This window comes from Paramisgurnus dabryanus, chromosome 2, assembly GCF_030506205.2.
Source record: "Paramisgurnus dabryanus chromosome 2, PD_genome_1.1, whole genome shotgun sequence".
Lineage (NCBI taxonomy): Eukaryota > Metazoa > Chordata > Actinopteri > Cypriniformes > Cobitidae > Paramisgurnus > Paramisgurnus dabryanus.
The window spans coordinates 52,625,347-52,641,223 of record NC_133338.1 but is presented as its reverse complement, the minus strand read 5'-3'; the positions used below and the strand labels follow the sequence as shown (position 1 = coordinate 52,641,223).

At 35.9% G+C, this 15,877-nt stretch overlaps 2 protein-coding genes across 2 annotated transcripts in view; both read right to left on the bottom strand.

The window, feature by feature from the left end:
• Positions 1–2,309: 2,309 nt before the first annotated feature.
• On the bottom strand, positions 2,310–7,668 carry LOC135743816 (uncharacterized). Its single transcript, XM_065261678.1, has 2 exons — positions 7,546–7,668; positions 2,310–5,016 (listed from the first exon to the last, which is right to left on the bottom strand). The coding sequence occupies exons 1-2, from the start codon at positions 7,619–7,621 to the stop codon at positions 3,704–3,706; spliced, it is 1,389 nt and encodes a 462-aa protein (XP_065117750.1). The 5' UTR covers positions 7,622–7,668; the 3' UTR covers positions 2,310–3,703.
• A 1,493-nt stretch (positions 7,669–9,161) lies between these two features.
• The window catches only part of LOC135743821 (uncharacterized), a 36,657-nt gene continuing 29,941 nt past the window's right edge, over positions 9,162–15,877 (bottom strand). The window contains exons 7-9 of the mRNA XM_065261683.2: positions 14,860–14,996; positions 14,672–14,814; positions 9,162–10,635 (exon numbers count right to left, since the gene is read on the bottom strand). Of these exons, the coding sequence (XP_065117755.2) occupies positions 9,935–10,635; positions 14,672–14,814; positions 14,860–14,996 (981 nt within the window). The 3' untranslated portion in view covers positions 9,162–9,934. The remainder of the gene's footprint in view (positions 10,636–14,671; positions 14,815–14,859; positions 14,997–15,877) is intronic.

Sequence of the window (15,877 nt, the reverse complement as noted above, 5' to 3'; positions counted from 1 at the left end):
TGTGTCATTCTGTGGGTCAGTGTTAAATCACGCCTTCTTCAACTGTGTTATTCTGTGGGTCAGAGTTAAATCATGCCTGTGATTCACCTGTGTCATTCTGTGGGTCAGTGTTAAATCACGCCTTCTTCAACTGTGTTATTCTGTGGGTCAGTGTAAATCACGCTGGTGATTTACCTGTGTTATTCTGTGGGTCAGAGTTAAATCATGCCTGTGCTTCACCTGTCTCATTCTGTGGGTCAGTGTTAAATCATGCCGGTGATTCACCTGTGTCATTCTGTGGGGCAGTGTTAAATCACGCCTGTGCTTCACCTGTGTCATTCTGTGGGTCAGTGTTAAATCACGCCGGTGATTCACCTGTGTTATTCTGTGGGTCAGTGTTAAATCACGCCGGTGATTCACCTGTGTTATTCTGTGGGTCAGAGTTAAATCATGCCTGTGAGTTGAGTTTAGCATACTTTTAAAAAGTGTAATTAAGCATATATTTATTACCAACATACTTCTAGTATATATATTTTTAAATACATTAAAAACTATTTAACATATTTTAAGTGCATCTTTAAATCAGTACGTTGGGAATACAAATGTATTAAAAACATATTACTTGAATTTTAAGTATTTATTTAACACATTAAATACTACTTTTATTTGACCGGGGAGTGCATTATGAGGTATACTTTTATCAGCATGCTGATCTGTGAGATATAAAGGAGCACATATGTGATCGATGACTGCCTGATTTATTTTAATTAATCATTTAAAAGGGTCATAAAATATCGATACGCGCCGGGTGGTTCTTCGCCTCTACGTCGTGCATTAAAATCCTTTAATACATGGCTAGCCGTGGATTATCCCTTACATAATAAAGGGGAAATCTAACGGAGTAAAGGTTTACGTATTTGTCAGATTAGTCGATTATTCGAGAGAGAGAAAAAAACGCCCTATCAATTGCTTATGAAAATAATCGTTAGTTCCAGCCCTAGTTTGAAATAGGTAAATTCTAACTAATGTTTTAGTATTGCAGTTATCCACAAGGAGTTACAAACATGATTTTATTAGTGTACGATACACTGGAAAAAAATGATTCATTGAATTTAATAAAACATTTTAAGGTAAGCAGTTGCAATCCATTTATTTAAAGCAACACTATGTAGTTTCCATGTAAAAATGACTTACAGCTCCCCCATTTGGTTGAAAAGCGCAACAGTGCCTGGTATCAGACACTCTTCTGCAGGCAGGGGGAGGGGCGGGGCTGTGTTTCCTACCCTCCACCGCCACTTTCAGAGTGTGCTTGTAGCAGCTAGGAGACTGCTCAGGTATTTATAATGATGATCTTTTGGCGCTATATCTTCTAATATCCTATTTAGTTTCAAAAGCATTTCACCCTTTCCACGTAGCTCCAATTTTGCTTCAAGCATCAAAAATGTTGTTGTCATGACATAAATGGTACCCCTCTAAAATATAACGTTTGCACTTTTGTTTTTTTTTAAAGTATAACTAAACCCCTGGTCAGAGCCTGACTCCACCCACTGGCAATATTTGAAAAATACAAGAAAAGTGGGCAGATCCCAAGGAGATAGAGGGGACAAACTAAGTGTGTGGTGAGATCGTAACAAGGGCGTGGTGATCTTGAACCTGCTTACGTCACGAGTCATTTTATGGACCCAACATCCAATAGCAAAATTAAACTGCAGTAGCCACCTTTCAACCTGAAGAGGGCAGCACTCAGACGTTTTTACACCATATATTGCAGTATTGAAACACTTTATATCCAAATGTCAAAAAACTTACTAAAATCAATGAACAGCACTAATAAAGCCCCATTCTTACAGATCATTAACTAAAAAAAGTTGGTTTAGGGTTTAGTTACTCTTTAAATATTAGCATAGCCAGACAAGTTAGATTATAAAAATGAGCAGTAGATGTAATAATAGTAATCTACCATAGCTATTGTATTCTTTATAGATTGGGTCACTTAATTTTCCTCTTAAAATGCACCAGATTGCAGCATTTACTCTTAAAATATGCAAAATTCTCTTACGGGGGCCATGCACAAAATTCTCTAGGAAAAATTGATGTTGAATGGTTTTTACCCAGGTTGATGTCAGAACTAAAGTATGGCTGCGGTTGGTTAGTTGGACATTAAATACCCACTCACCGATTCTCAGGAAAGCTTTGAGAATAGGAGACGGGTATTCTGTACTGTCATATTTCAACTGTAACCGTTTTACTTAAAAATGTACTATAAAATCTCAACAAAAAAAAAGCTTTTATACAACAAGCACACAAGATTGTAATGAGATGTGGCTGGATTTTTTATTTTATACAAAAATATATACAACACAAAGGGAAATGTAATTATTCTACATAAGTAGATAGCAAAGAAAGGTTTAACACAGTATAATTTATTAATCTAATTTATCTCTCTTAACTTGACAGGGATAACAAGCTTTTAAAATGACCCGTCTTATATAATTGTTAGTACATTGATCATTTTTAAAAAAAAATCTCCAATGTATAAAGCTGGAACAACTGAACTAACTTTAGCATAATAATAATAATAATAATGTTTAATTTATATAGCCTTTCCCAAGCTCAAGGACGCTTCACAAGATACAGAATTTCAAAAAAGATAGACATAATACAGATTCATATTGGTCGGACATTTGCCCAGGACGAGAGTCTCATGCAGCTGCATGAGAGAATAAAAGAAGACAGGCCTATACATATATGAAGCACAAAATAATCCGTACAAGTGATAGAACTCTACATAGATCACAATACATAAACCACAGACTCCACATTGCAAATAGCATAAGTGCTTCTTATTCATATGTCTTACTGATAGTGTAGGTTGAACAGGTCAGGTGGGTCTTAAACAGTGATTTAAATTCAGACAAGGAAGCAATGACTCTAAGTGAAAAAGGGAGAGTGTTCCATCATGTCGGAGCAATGACAGAAAATTATCTGTCACCGATAGAGGATAGACGGTACCGGGGAATACATAGAAGTTCAGCATTTGAAGACGAAAGTGATCAGCTTGGCAATATGTGGCAAATGAAAAAAAACACGTTTTGGAGGGGCTTTGAATATAAGCGTCAAAGAACAGTGAGGGGTCGAGTATGATACCAACATTTCTCACAGTAGCAGAGGCAAAAATCATAGTAGCATCCAGGTCAATACTAAAGTCCACAGAGCTGTTTTTTGTTAGAGATGGAGGACCAGTTATCGGAATATCAGTTTTACCCAAATTCAGGCTAAGAAAGTTTGAGTTTTAACTCATTAACAAAAGAAGAGAGTGAAGATTTTACATGTTCAGAGTCTGGTTGACAGGCAGTATAACTGAATATCATCTGCATAACAGTGATATATAGCCATGCCGACGAATGATGTTACCCAGTGGCTGAATATCTAGGATGAATAATAGTGGACCAAGTACAGAGCCCTGAGGAACACCTTGTTTAAGTAAGACAGTAGGAAATTTGAAATTATGTAACTAAATGTGAAATTGCTGCCCGTGAGATAAGAAGAAAACCAGGATGATGCAGGGCCTGATACGCCAATCTCTGCTAAGTGGGAAAGTAATATCTTGTGGCAGACAGTATCAAAGGCAGAGCTAAATGACATGTTAATAAGGTGAGCGATAGGGGCAGAGATGGCCAATTCTTTCAATTCGTAGTTATTGTGCTTAATGACCAAATACCACTCATCTCTCATCTAAATGAGTCTTTAGGTGCCTTTTCAGCAACCATGATGAAACAAACTTCTTATTACACTGATCACAGCTAAACGGCCTTTCATTTGAGTGAATCATCAGATGACCTTTAAGACCTCGTGCCTGTATGAAACTCTTATTACACAGATGGCATGAGTAAGGTCTCTCACCTGTATGAAGTCGGATGTGATACTTAAGCTGGTCTTTTTGTCTAAAACTCTTATCACACAGGGGGCACGAAAAAGGCTTCTCACCTGTATGAACTCTGATGTGATACGTAAGTTTTACGTTGTCTTTAAAACTTTTACCACACAGATGGCATGAGAAAGGCCTCTCATCTGTATGAACTCGTAGGTGATACTGAAGAGCTCCTTGTTGTTTAAAGCTCTTATCACAGTGAGGGCACTTAAAAGGTTTCTCTCCAGTGTGAATTCGTATGTGATTCTCTAGATGTGTTTTAGATGAGAAACTCTTTTCACAATGAGAGCAGGTGTAATGCTTGTCTCTAGTGTGGCGTCTCACGTGAGTATTAAAGTCTCTCTTCTGTGAAAAACTCTGTCCACACTGAGGGCATGATAAAGACACTGACTGAATGTGACTTATCATATGCTTCTGAAGATGTCCTTTACTTGTGCAAGTCTCGTCACATTGAGGGCAAGAGAAAGACTTTGACTGAATGTGCCTTATCATATGCTTCTTAAGATGTCCTTTACATGTGTAACTCTTTTCACATTGAGGGCAAGAGAAATGCTCTGTCTGAGTGTGAGTGATTATGTGCTTCTTAAGATATGCTTTACACGTGAAAGTCTTTTCACATTGAGGGCAAGAAAAAGAATTTGACTGATTGTGTCTTATCATATGCTTCTTAAGATATCCGTTACATGTGAAAGTCTTTTCACATTGAGGGCAGACGTACGGCTTTTCATTAGTGTGCGTCTTTATGTGACTATTCAGTCTTGCTTTAAAAATGAAACTTTTATCACAGTGAGGGCAGGCAAAAGGCCTCTCACCTGTGTGTATCATCATGTGATACCGAAGTTGACATTTTAGGATGAAAGTCTTCTCACATTGGGAGCAAGCGTGAGGCCTCTCACCATTGTGAATCCTTATGTGAAGCATTAGTTGCCCTTTTAGTGAGAAAGTCTTACCACAAAGATGGCATTCAAAAACATTTTTGGCTTCAACTCTTTCTTGAGGGGAAGTCTCATCAGTTTCTGAGCAGCTGTCAGTCATAAAATTGTGGTCCTGATCTTCATCCTTCATTTCGTTGTGTTCTTGATCTTCCTTTTTCACTTCCACCAAGTCTGAAATAAACATAGCAAAATGTATAAAATTGTCAAATGAGAAAGAAAATTCCAATTTAATATCACAATGCAAAAAAGAAACTCGGTCATATTCAATACCATCATATTTACATTTACATGATTTTAACTATTTATTTGTATGATACAGCTGCAAATAAGTATTTGAACACCTGTCTATCAGCCAGAATTCTAATCGTCAAAGACCTGTTTGAGGTTGTGAGCTGCATAAAGACATCTGTCCACCCCATACAATCAGTAAGAATTCAACTACTAACATGGCCAAGACCAAAGAGCTGTCCAAAGACACTAGAGATAAAATTGTACACCTCCACAAGGCTGGAAAAAGATACGGGGAAATTGCCAAGCAGCTTGGTGAAAAAAGGTCCATTGTTGGATCAATCATTAGAAAATGGAAGTAGCTAAACATGACTGTCAATCTCCCTCGGACTGGGGATCCATGCAAGATCTCACCTCGTGGGGTCTCAATGATCCTAAGAAAGGTTAGAAATCAGCCCAGAACTACACAGGAGGAGCTGGTCAATGACCTAAAAAGAGCTGGGACCACTGTTTCCAAGGTTACTGTTGGTAATACACTTAGACGGCATGGTTTGAAATCATGCATGGCACGGAAGGTTCCCCTGCTTAAACCAGCACATGTCCAGGCCCGTCTTTAGTTTGCCAATGACCATCTGGATGATCCATAGGAGTCATGGGAGAAAGGCATGTGGTCAGATGAGACCAAAATAGAATTCCACTAAACGTGTTTGGAGGAAGAAGAATGATGGATACCATCCCAAGAACACCATCCTTACTGTGAAGCATGGGGGTGGTAGCATCATGCTTGGGTGTGTTTTTCTGCACATGGGACAGGGCGACTGCACTGTATTAAGGAGAGGATGACCAGGGCCATGTTTTGCGAGATTTTGGCGAACAACCTCCTTTTCTCAGTTAGAGCATTGAAGATGGGTCGAGGCTGGGTCTTCCAACATGACAATGACCCAAAGCACACAGCCAGGATAACCAAGGAGTAGCTCTGTAAGAATCATATCAAGGTTCTGGCGTGGCCTAGCCAGTCTCCAGACCTTAACCCAATAGAGAATCTTTGGAGGGAGCTCAAACTCCGTGTTTCTCAGCGACAGGCCAGAAACCTGACTGATCTAGAGAAGATCTGTGTGGAGGAGTTGGCCAAAATCCCTCCTGCAGTGTGTGCAAACCTGGTGAAAAACTACAGGAAATGTTTGATTTCTGGATTTTTTTTAGATTATGTCTCTCACAGTGGACATGCACCTACGATGACAATTTCAGACCCCTCCATGATTTTTAAGTGGGAGAACGTGCAAAAAAGCAGGGTGTTCAAATACTTTTTTTCCTCACTGTATATTATCATCATATTACATTACTTTTATCCAAATCAACTTACAGTGCATTATGAGGAATACTTTTATCAGCATGCTGACCTGTGAGCTATAAAGGAGCACATGTGTGACAAATGACTGCCTGATTTATTTGAATGAATCATTTAAAGGGTCATAAAATAATAAACAAAATTTTCTGAGATGTTAACAGAGGCGGATGATAGTACCCGGTTATTTTAACAGTAGGAAAAGCCAGGTTATTGAGAGTTTGCACAATTTTCATCTTCTGGGTTTAAACTCATTTTTCAGCATCACAGGTTGTGACGTGGCATAGTGCATTGACGACCTGTCTCATAATTATTCATGACACTGCATGTATTTAATCTTATCCAATGAAAAATATGCTTAATTTTTCATGATGGAACATGGTGTGTTTCTATGAGATTACATTACAACAACTATTTCTAATGTTGAATTCTGCACTGTTTTGTTATTCTGCCATTGTTCACAGCTAGACTAAATGTGTCTCCCTGAACCACATACTTTGCACCTGTTTTGAAGTAAGAAAAAAACAGTTTTTTATTATTGTAGCAATGCATGAATATCACTTTCATATCAAATTGACTATTTATTTAGTTAATAACAAATAGGGTCAGTTTCCCAGACAGGGAATAGACTAGCCCTAGACTAAAATAAATTTAAGAGCTGTCCAAACTGAAAACAACTTGCACTGACATTTCTTAAAATACATCAGTGCTCTTTTTTTGCCTCAAAATGCTCACAAGTAATGTTATAGTAACGCATGTTTGTTCAAACTAGTTATATTTCATAATAAGATAATCCCTATCCGGGAAACCACCCCATAAATGTTAATTCTAATCAAGGTCTAAAGTTGAAGATTAAAATGAGTTTATTAATCTGTGGCAAAGTTTCCTCACCAGCACATCCCTGAAGACTCAGTTCATTTTGTTTATTTATATTTTGACATGTAAAGATGTTTTACTATTTAAAAGCTGCACAAACTTTTTTATTTAAGACGTAAAATATCAAAATCATAGATGATATTACTACTCTGTAGTAGTGTGCCTTATTTAGCTATAATAAGGGGAAAATCAAATTCAGTAAATGTTTACATGTTTATCAGATATAGTCAATTATCAAAGTAAATACAAACCTCTTTGTTGTTGTGTATGTTGAGGTGTTATTGTGAATGATTCAGGATCAGTCTCCTCTTTAACACACTCCATCATTACAACAGTGGATCAGAATAGTAGAGTAGTTGAATGTGTTGTGACAGCAGCTGCTTGTTTGACTTCTTCACAGTATTTATAGATGAACTATCATCAAATAAATAATTTAAAAAATTATTTCAAAGACCTTGTGGCAATGTATAAAACAAAAATACAACAAATGTGACAAAACTAGGTTACACCTAATGTTAAAATTAAAGGTAAATACGATGTAAAATTCACATATGTCTGCAGTGAATGGTAAGATTTTCAAGAAATTAAGATTTAAATCTTGATCTGCAACTAATTATAAAATGTATGGATGGATATTCCTTTAAAACCTTCCACAACACTTTCTGGAAAAACTCAGCAGGTACATAAAAACAAACATAACTGAACGGCTTTAAAGAAGAAAGTAAATATTGTTGTTCATGTGTTTATGCTTAACAAAGATAACTGATAAATGCTGTCTGTTGTACAAGAAAAAGACTCTCAGTACTTCACAATAAAGTATTACAATATTTTAATATTATCTAAAGTTGCTTCAGTAACATTGAAGTTTTTGGAGTTCATTTGTTAAAAACAAAATGTAATCATATTTTGTGTTGTTTTATTTACCTCACACAAACATCCACTCTTCCCTCAAACGACGAGCAGCAGCGCATTTCTTAAGACGTCACGACAGGCTCCGCGAAGCAAAATAAAAGTCCCTTTAACAGGCGCAGCGGTGAAAAAGTGATGTGCACATTCAAATGAATATAACTCTGGGTTTTTGTTTTGTCTAAAAGCATTATCTTGCTCTCTTTATTAAGGCGACACTGTAAAGTTTTTTTAGTAATGTCATCTGAGGTGAAAATATTAAATAAAAAAGCGTTTAAATTTAATTAAAGCAGATTAAGTTTATTTTAATAAATACAAATAATGCAATAATGTATGTCTTCGCATATAAAAATTATAAAAATGAAAATGTTTCATGCCAGACATACAAAAAATTAAAGCCATATGTTTACACTGGTTTAGATTAAAATTTCAAGGTAAAATTTCCAAAAAAGAGGTTTGTCTCATACTTTTACTGGTTTGATCAACAAAGGCCACTAGATGTCATTGGTTTGCTGCATACTCTCATCACAAATTAATAAATTACTTTATTACTACTGCAAAAAAGGATGAGGTTTTGAAATATAAAAACTACATTCATAGAGCTTTCCAATGATATATATTTATCTAACTAGTATAAAATTTATTTTCCAGACGACAGGCTCCAAGAAGAAGAAAAAAAACAGGACAAATAATGACCTATCATCTACAAATAAACGCAAAAGTGAATTGTGAGAAAAGGAACACAACAAGCTCATACATATTTCATGTTTTATTTAAAAGTAGAGTTAAAAATCTATACAAAAAAAAATCACTCAATTAAAATAACATGTTTATCTGTATTACACATCATATGCTTGGACTTAAAGACTGAAGTTGATCTTTTGCTCACTCTTTATGAGTAGCACCTTTCTGTTAGATTCTTTTAGAAAACTTGTGTTTTATCAGCTTACCAAACCCAAACTCTTTCTACAATGTGAACACTTTCAGGGTTTTCCTTCATGGTTTCTAATATCTCTATGCCTCTTCTGGTGCTCATTAAGCTTTTTGAGCGATAAAAAAACTTTTTCTACAAACAAAAGATTTTAGCAGCAATGCCGAAACAAACTTCTTATCACTGGGGATGGGCCTTTTTCAGTAATATAATATCCAAATATCTATTGAAAACATTGTAAAGAAATATTTCTTTCTTTTAAAAAAATACAGAAAATATCTTTATTAGTCTGACATGTTTTTGTGAAGAAAGACAACAATATTTAGCCTACCTGCTACGTTTATTGTACAATAATGCCGGCTCAGTGGTTATCTGGTAAGAACAATACCAAGATCTATCAAGAATATCTCAATTTAACATTATTTTACAAATGACATAAGCTTGATACATTACTGCTTAATGTGCAAAGTTACAAGCTTCATTTAACAACACTTCGCCAAGAGGTTAGCTGTTAAATATCCAGTTTATTTTCCACAGAGCACCGCATATGATAATTGTTCTCCATTTCTTTTCATCTCGATTAGCCCTGCAGTGTATTAAGAAAATAAAGTATAGTAACAGGAAGCTAACAAATCTATCATGATGCAGTCCCAGTCTATAAAAGACAGTACAGTTATATAGCAGTAGCCTTAACCCTGTGGTGGAAGGGTTAAAAACACATTCAAATGGCATTTTTTTATTTTTGAATAATTATTGAAGATTGAATATTCGAGTAGTCATGCACAGTCCTCATAAACTTTCATTCAAGGTCTTTCATTCGAGTGTAACAGCAGATGAACTTTCAGAACTTGTGTATATTTAAAAGTCTTATCACACAGATGGCATGAGTAAGGTCTCTCACCTGTATGTATTCGTATGTGACATTTAAGTTTGTCTCTCCGTCTAAAACTCTTATCACACTGAGGGCACGAGAAAGGCTTCTCATCTGAATGAACTCTGATGTGACACCCAAGTTTTACATTGTCTTTAAAACTTTTACCACACAGATGGCATGAGAAAGACCTCTCATCTGTATGACTTTCTATGTGATCTTTAAGCTGTACTTGTAGTTCAAAGCTCTGATCACATTGAGGGCATGAGAAAGGCTTTGTTATTATATGACTTATTATATGCTTCTTAAGATATGCTTTACTTGTGAAACTCTTTTCACACTGAGGGCAGGCAAAAGGCTTCTCACCTGTGTGACTCATCATATGATACTTAAGTTGACATTTATGATTGAAAGTCTTCTCACATTGGGAGCATGTGTGAGGCGCCTCAGCGTGAATCTTTAGGTGACGTTTTAGGAACCCTATTTTTAAGAAAGTCTTACCACAAAGATGACATGCAAAAACAATTTTGGCTTCAACTGTTTCTAAGCAGCTGTCAGTCATAAAATTGTGATCCTGATCTTCATCCTTTATTTCATTGCGTTCTTGATCTTCCCCTTTCACTTCCACCAACTCTGAAATAAACACAGTTACATTTCAAAAATTGTCAAATGAGAAAGCAAATTCCAATTTAATATCAGAATCCAAGAAAATAATTGTTCTGTCATATTCAATACCATTATGTTTACATTTATGCATTTGGCAACGTACAATGCATTATGAGGGTATACTCTTAGTCTACTGACCCAAAGCTACGTCATCTCGCTTTTTTGCACTATTTTCATCTTCTGGGCTCAAAATTTAGATTATGTCAACATCACAGGTTCTGAAGCGGCGAAGAACTATAGTACATTGATAGCATGACGGTGTCTCATAATCATTCATGAGCAGGTTATGCGCCTTGACCTGCTGACGTGACCTGACGTAGTTGCAGAGTACCGACACAGAAAACACTGGCAACTAATGTATGTATTCATATTGTGCTGTGTTAAAGTATTGGCTAGAATGTGACCTTGAACCACAAAACCAAGTAAGGGTTAATTTTTGAAAATGTATACGTCATATGAAGGGTGAAAAGTAAGCTTTCCATTGATGTATGATTTGTTAGGATAGGACACTATTTGTGGTGTTTTTCTGTCAATTTTAAATTAATTAATTAAATGATAAAATTAAAATTAAAACCACAAAATATGCGCCAAAATTGAAAATTAAATGAAATCTTGAGGAAAGACTGCCAATATTACAAACATGAAAAAAACAAGTATATTTTTAAAAGGCACTTTATTCATGCTCACCAGTCAGTAGCTGGGTTTCCATCCAAACATGAAGTGAATCTTTTCAAAATTTGCAAAACTGCATGTGTCACAATCAGTGATGGCAATATTACTTTCAAAATTTAATTAGTTATAGTTTCTAGTTACTTCTATCAAATAGTAACAGAGTTAGTAACTGCGTTACATCATTATTTACATTTAGTCATTTAGCAGACGCTTTTATCCAAACTGTGGTAAACAATAGAAGCAATTATAGCAACACAAGAACAGCAATACATAAGTTGCAACCATGTCTGTTTCTGTGCGTCTGATGCAGCTTAAAGGGACAGTTCACCCAAAAATGAAAATTCTGTCATCATTTACTACTCCCCCTAATGTTGTCCTATACCTGTATGAGTTTCTTTATTCTTTTGAACACAATATATTTTGAAAAATGATGGCAAGCACACAGTTGACGGTACCAATTGACTTCTATAGTAGGAAAAACAAATACTATGGAAGTCAATTTGTACCTGCTTACCATAATTTATCAAAATATCTTCTTTTGTAAACAACAAAGCAAAGAAACTCAACATGTGTAGGACAACATGAGGGGGAATCAATGATGACAGAATTTTCATTTTTTAGATAAACTATCCCTTTAAATAGTTAAAAGTTGTATTACAGCACACACCTGTCGTTACCAGTGTTGGGGGTAATGGATTACAAGTAACGTGCATTACGTAATAATATTACTTTTCTGAAGCAACAAGTTAAGTAGCGCATTACTTTATAAATGTACACATTAATATTTTAGTAACTTTTATAAAAAAGTAACGCAAGTTACTTTTCAGTTTAATTAATTTGATTAAAAAAATCATGTATAACGTAGAATTACGCACTCTATGCATGCACGCCTGAGCTGTAACAGTTTAAGTTAGAAACGGAGAAGGCAGGCCAGAGCTTGACATTTTTGCAATTTCTGAATGCAAAACTTCTCGATTATAAAAAACACCTGCAAGGCCTGAAAGATCAGGCCTCAGTCAAGTAAGAAAAAGTAACGCAAAAGTAACTTAAAAGTAATGCAAGTATTACTTTCCATGAAAAGTACTAAGTAACGTAATTAGTTACTTTTTGGAGAGTAACTTAATATTGTAATGCATTACTTTTAAAAGTAACTTTCCCCAACACTGGTTGTTATGACTCTGGCTTCTGTCATTAACATTTCAGGTTATTGCTTTGTTTACGTCTGGTAATATGTTAGCAATACCACCATTATCCGCTAAAAAAAAAATGGATGGTAACGCACCTAATTCACATTAATTTAATTTTCTGTTATTGTGAAATTTAGAAAGATTGGATGGAAACCCAGTAACAAATGCGCTCTGATTAATGGCATCATGTTTAAGAAGGTTGCGGTAATGAAAGTTTTGCCAGCTGCCCTTATTGGTTAAAGCATTTTCTGTTTTGTGTTTACCAATCCAGTGGCTTGTCATAAATTGCCTCGGGACTAAAGGTGAAAATTAGCATTTATGCTATAACCTGGCTCATTTACAGTCTTTACAGTAATGTTAGACTGTTCATTAATGTGCACTGTCCCGACTAAATAAATAAATAAAAATAAAATAAATTAGTAAAAAATTATCAAATAAATAGGTAAACTATTGCCCGCCCTCTCATCTTATAGGCTGACGATAGGACAATCTCACTAGTATGAGGCTCTCGACACTACAGTACTTTCATATTTTAACTGCAAGCGTTTTTATTGATTAGATTTAATATTAATTATATATAGTTCTTTCTGAAATGCTGCTGTTGAATGGGATGTATGATTTATATAAATCCCTTCTCGCAGGGTCCACAGCCATTTAAATTATATATTTTTTAAACAATAGTGAGGTAGACTGGAGCTGAAAGAAGGGGTTTCAAATCTCACTATAATATTATACAGCTCTAATGATGTTATAACCAAAGCCTGACACTTTACAAACTTCAGCAGTTATTAATGATAAATGAAGATTAGACACAAACCTCTTTGTTGTTGAGAATGTTGAGGTGTTATTGTGGATGATTCAGGATCAGTCTCCTCTTTAACACACTCCATCATTACAACAGTGGATCAGAATAGTAGAGTAGTTGAATGTGTTGTGACAGCAGCTGCTTGTTTGACTTCTTCACAGTATTTATAGATGAACTATGATCAAATAAACATAAAGGGTAAACAATGACAAAATCTTCAATGTAATAACAGAACACTGTATTCTCTGTGGTCTAAAAACAAACATATTAAGTATATTAATAAATTGAGTTTATTGTAAAGTTTTACCTAGCATTATTTAAACAGTTTATGTTTCTATTTCACATTCCTTGCTTAATTTTACTCTATTATCGTATGTAACAAAATAAGGTTACAAAACTATGTAAAAATCACCAGCATTGCAGTCGGACAAGTGAACGACTCTTAGTACTTCACAATAAGTATTACAATATTCTAATTAGTGATGTTACTAGTGACACCGAAGCTCCGAAGCGTGTGTCAAAAAAATATGGAAGGCCAACAGGGAAAAAACGTGTTAAAAATACGTGTTAACACGCACTACGTGTTAACGCGTAAATCACGTGTTAACACGCACTACGTGTTAACGCGTAAGTGCGTGTTAACACGTAAATCACGTGTTAACGCGTTAGAAATCATGGACATGGAGTTTTACCACCATCTAGTGGTGTGGCGAATCTGACCTAAATACACTGAACGGACAGATAGATAGGATTGTAAATTGAAGTATTTTATCCTAAATATATATTTTTAAAAGTAATTAACAGTGAATAATGATCATAAATAGTTTACAGCTTGGACTATATATAATAATTATAGTATCATTTTATTTTGTTATAAATAATTTTGTTAGCTTTGTGAATTAGGCAATAGTCCCAATTTCTATTTACTTTGTGTCTAATGTCTTGTTCTTTTAGTACCTGCCTATGGAAATAATTATATTCTTAAAAACATAGGTGTTAAATGATGACACAGTAGTGTCACACAATTCTTATAAACCGTAGAGGATGATTAATATTGCAAGAAAAAATTCTTTAAACACTACTTAACCACAGGTAATCTAATTAAGTTTATGTTAATAACAATTGGTTAATAGCAAGATTATGAACGTAAATGGAATGTATGCTCAAGCAGATGGTGTCAGGAATAAACACACGGAGAGATCCCAGAGCAGAGTAACAGAAAATGTTTATTTAAATGATACTGAATGTAAACAGACAAAAGCACGTCTGGGCGCAAAGGCCACTCCGAGACAGACGGCTGGGGCGAGGAGCACACACACAGACACTGGGGGCGACGAACCACACACGTTCGGGCTCCGGCCCGACAGACGAACGGTGGGAGAGATTCTGTACAACAATAAGTCTATGACCACAATGACACAACAGGGAAATCCGTAGACAGTCCGGCAAACCGGCACCCGTGGCAGATGAGGAGGAAAGATCCTGCGACGGGCAGAGAGAGAGAGACAGAGTGTTAGTGGTGCTGACGGGAGAGGCTGGACAGCTCCAGTGGGGAAGGACCCTCCTACTGAATCCTCCTCCTGGGCAGTGGCAATGCCGCAGAGAGCGTCCGCTGCTGCAGATAATAATAGCAGTCCTAAATAGCCGGCAGAAAGAGCAGCAGTCTGAACAGATGACAAAAGTCCAGGGAGCCGTCAGAAAACACAGAGTCTCAGAGTAAATCCTGGGCAGCAAAAGCACAGATTAGCGTGGCCAAATAAACAAAACAATAAACTGGGCAAAACTGACAAAAGATTGACAAGACAAGCCTTCAAACTAGCAGAGCTAGTAACTAGTGAGTATAAGGACAAGTACAGACGAGTACATCGACAAACGGACTTGCAAAGACACACTAGACACACAGGGATTAAATACACAGATCAGACGAGAGGATAACAAGCAACAGGTGAGGAAGACGAGAGGAGGCAATCACACTGAACAGGAACACCTGTGAGGGAAGCACACGTGAACCTGTAAAACACATACAAACACAAGACAACCACAGTACCAACAAGACAAAACCATAAATATATTTATATATATAAATATATACAAATATATAAAAACATATACACACATACATACAATATACACATATACATATATATGCATGGATGCCATATACATACATATATACATACAAATACACACATACACATATATATATATATATATATATACATATATACATATATACACATACACACCCACATACACACATACAAATATACATACATGAAAACAGAACACTAGACTAAACAAGACACAAAAGACAAAGACTGGAAAATGCAAGGGAGCGGGGAAAAATAACACACAATGACAAGAGAATACAAGGGAGCGGGGAAAAGTCACAAGACATGGGACAAACGTGGTCTGATATGACAATATCAAAACCACGCTCTCCCACACAAAACATTGCACTGTCAGGACCCTGCCATACACAACTAGATATAATTACCAAACCAGATTATGGCAGAGTCCTCACAGATGGTACATCTGCATCATT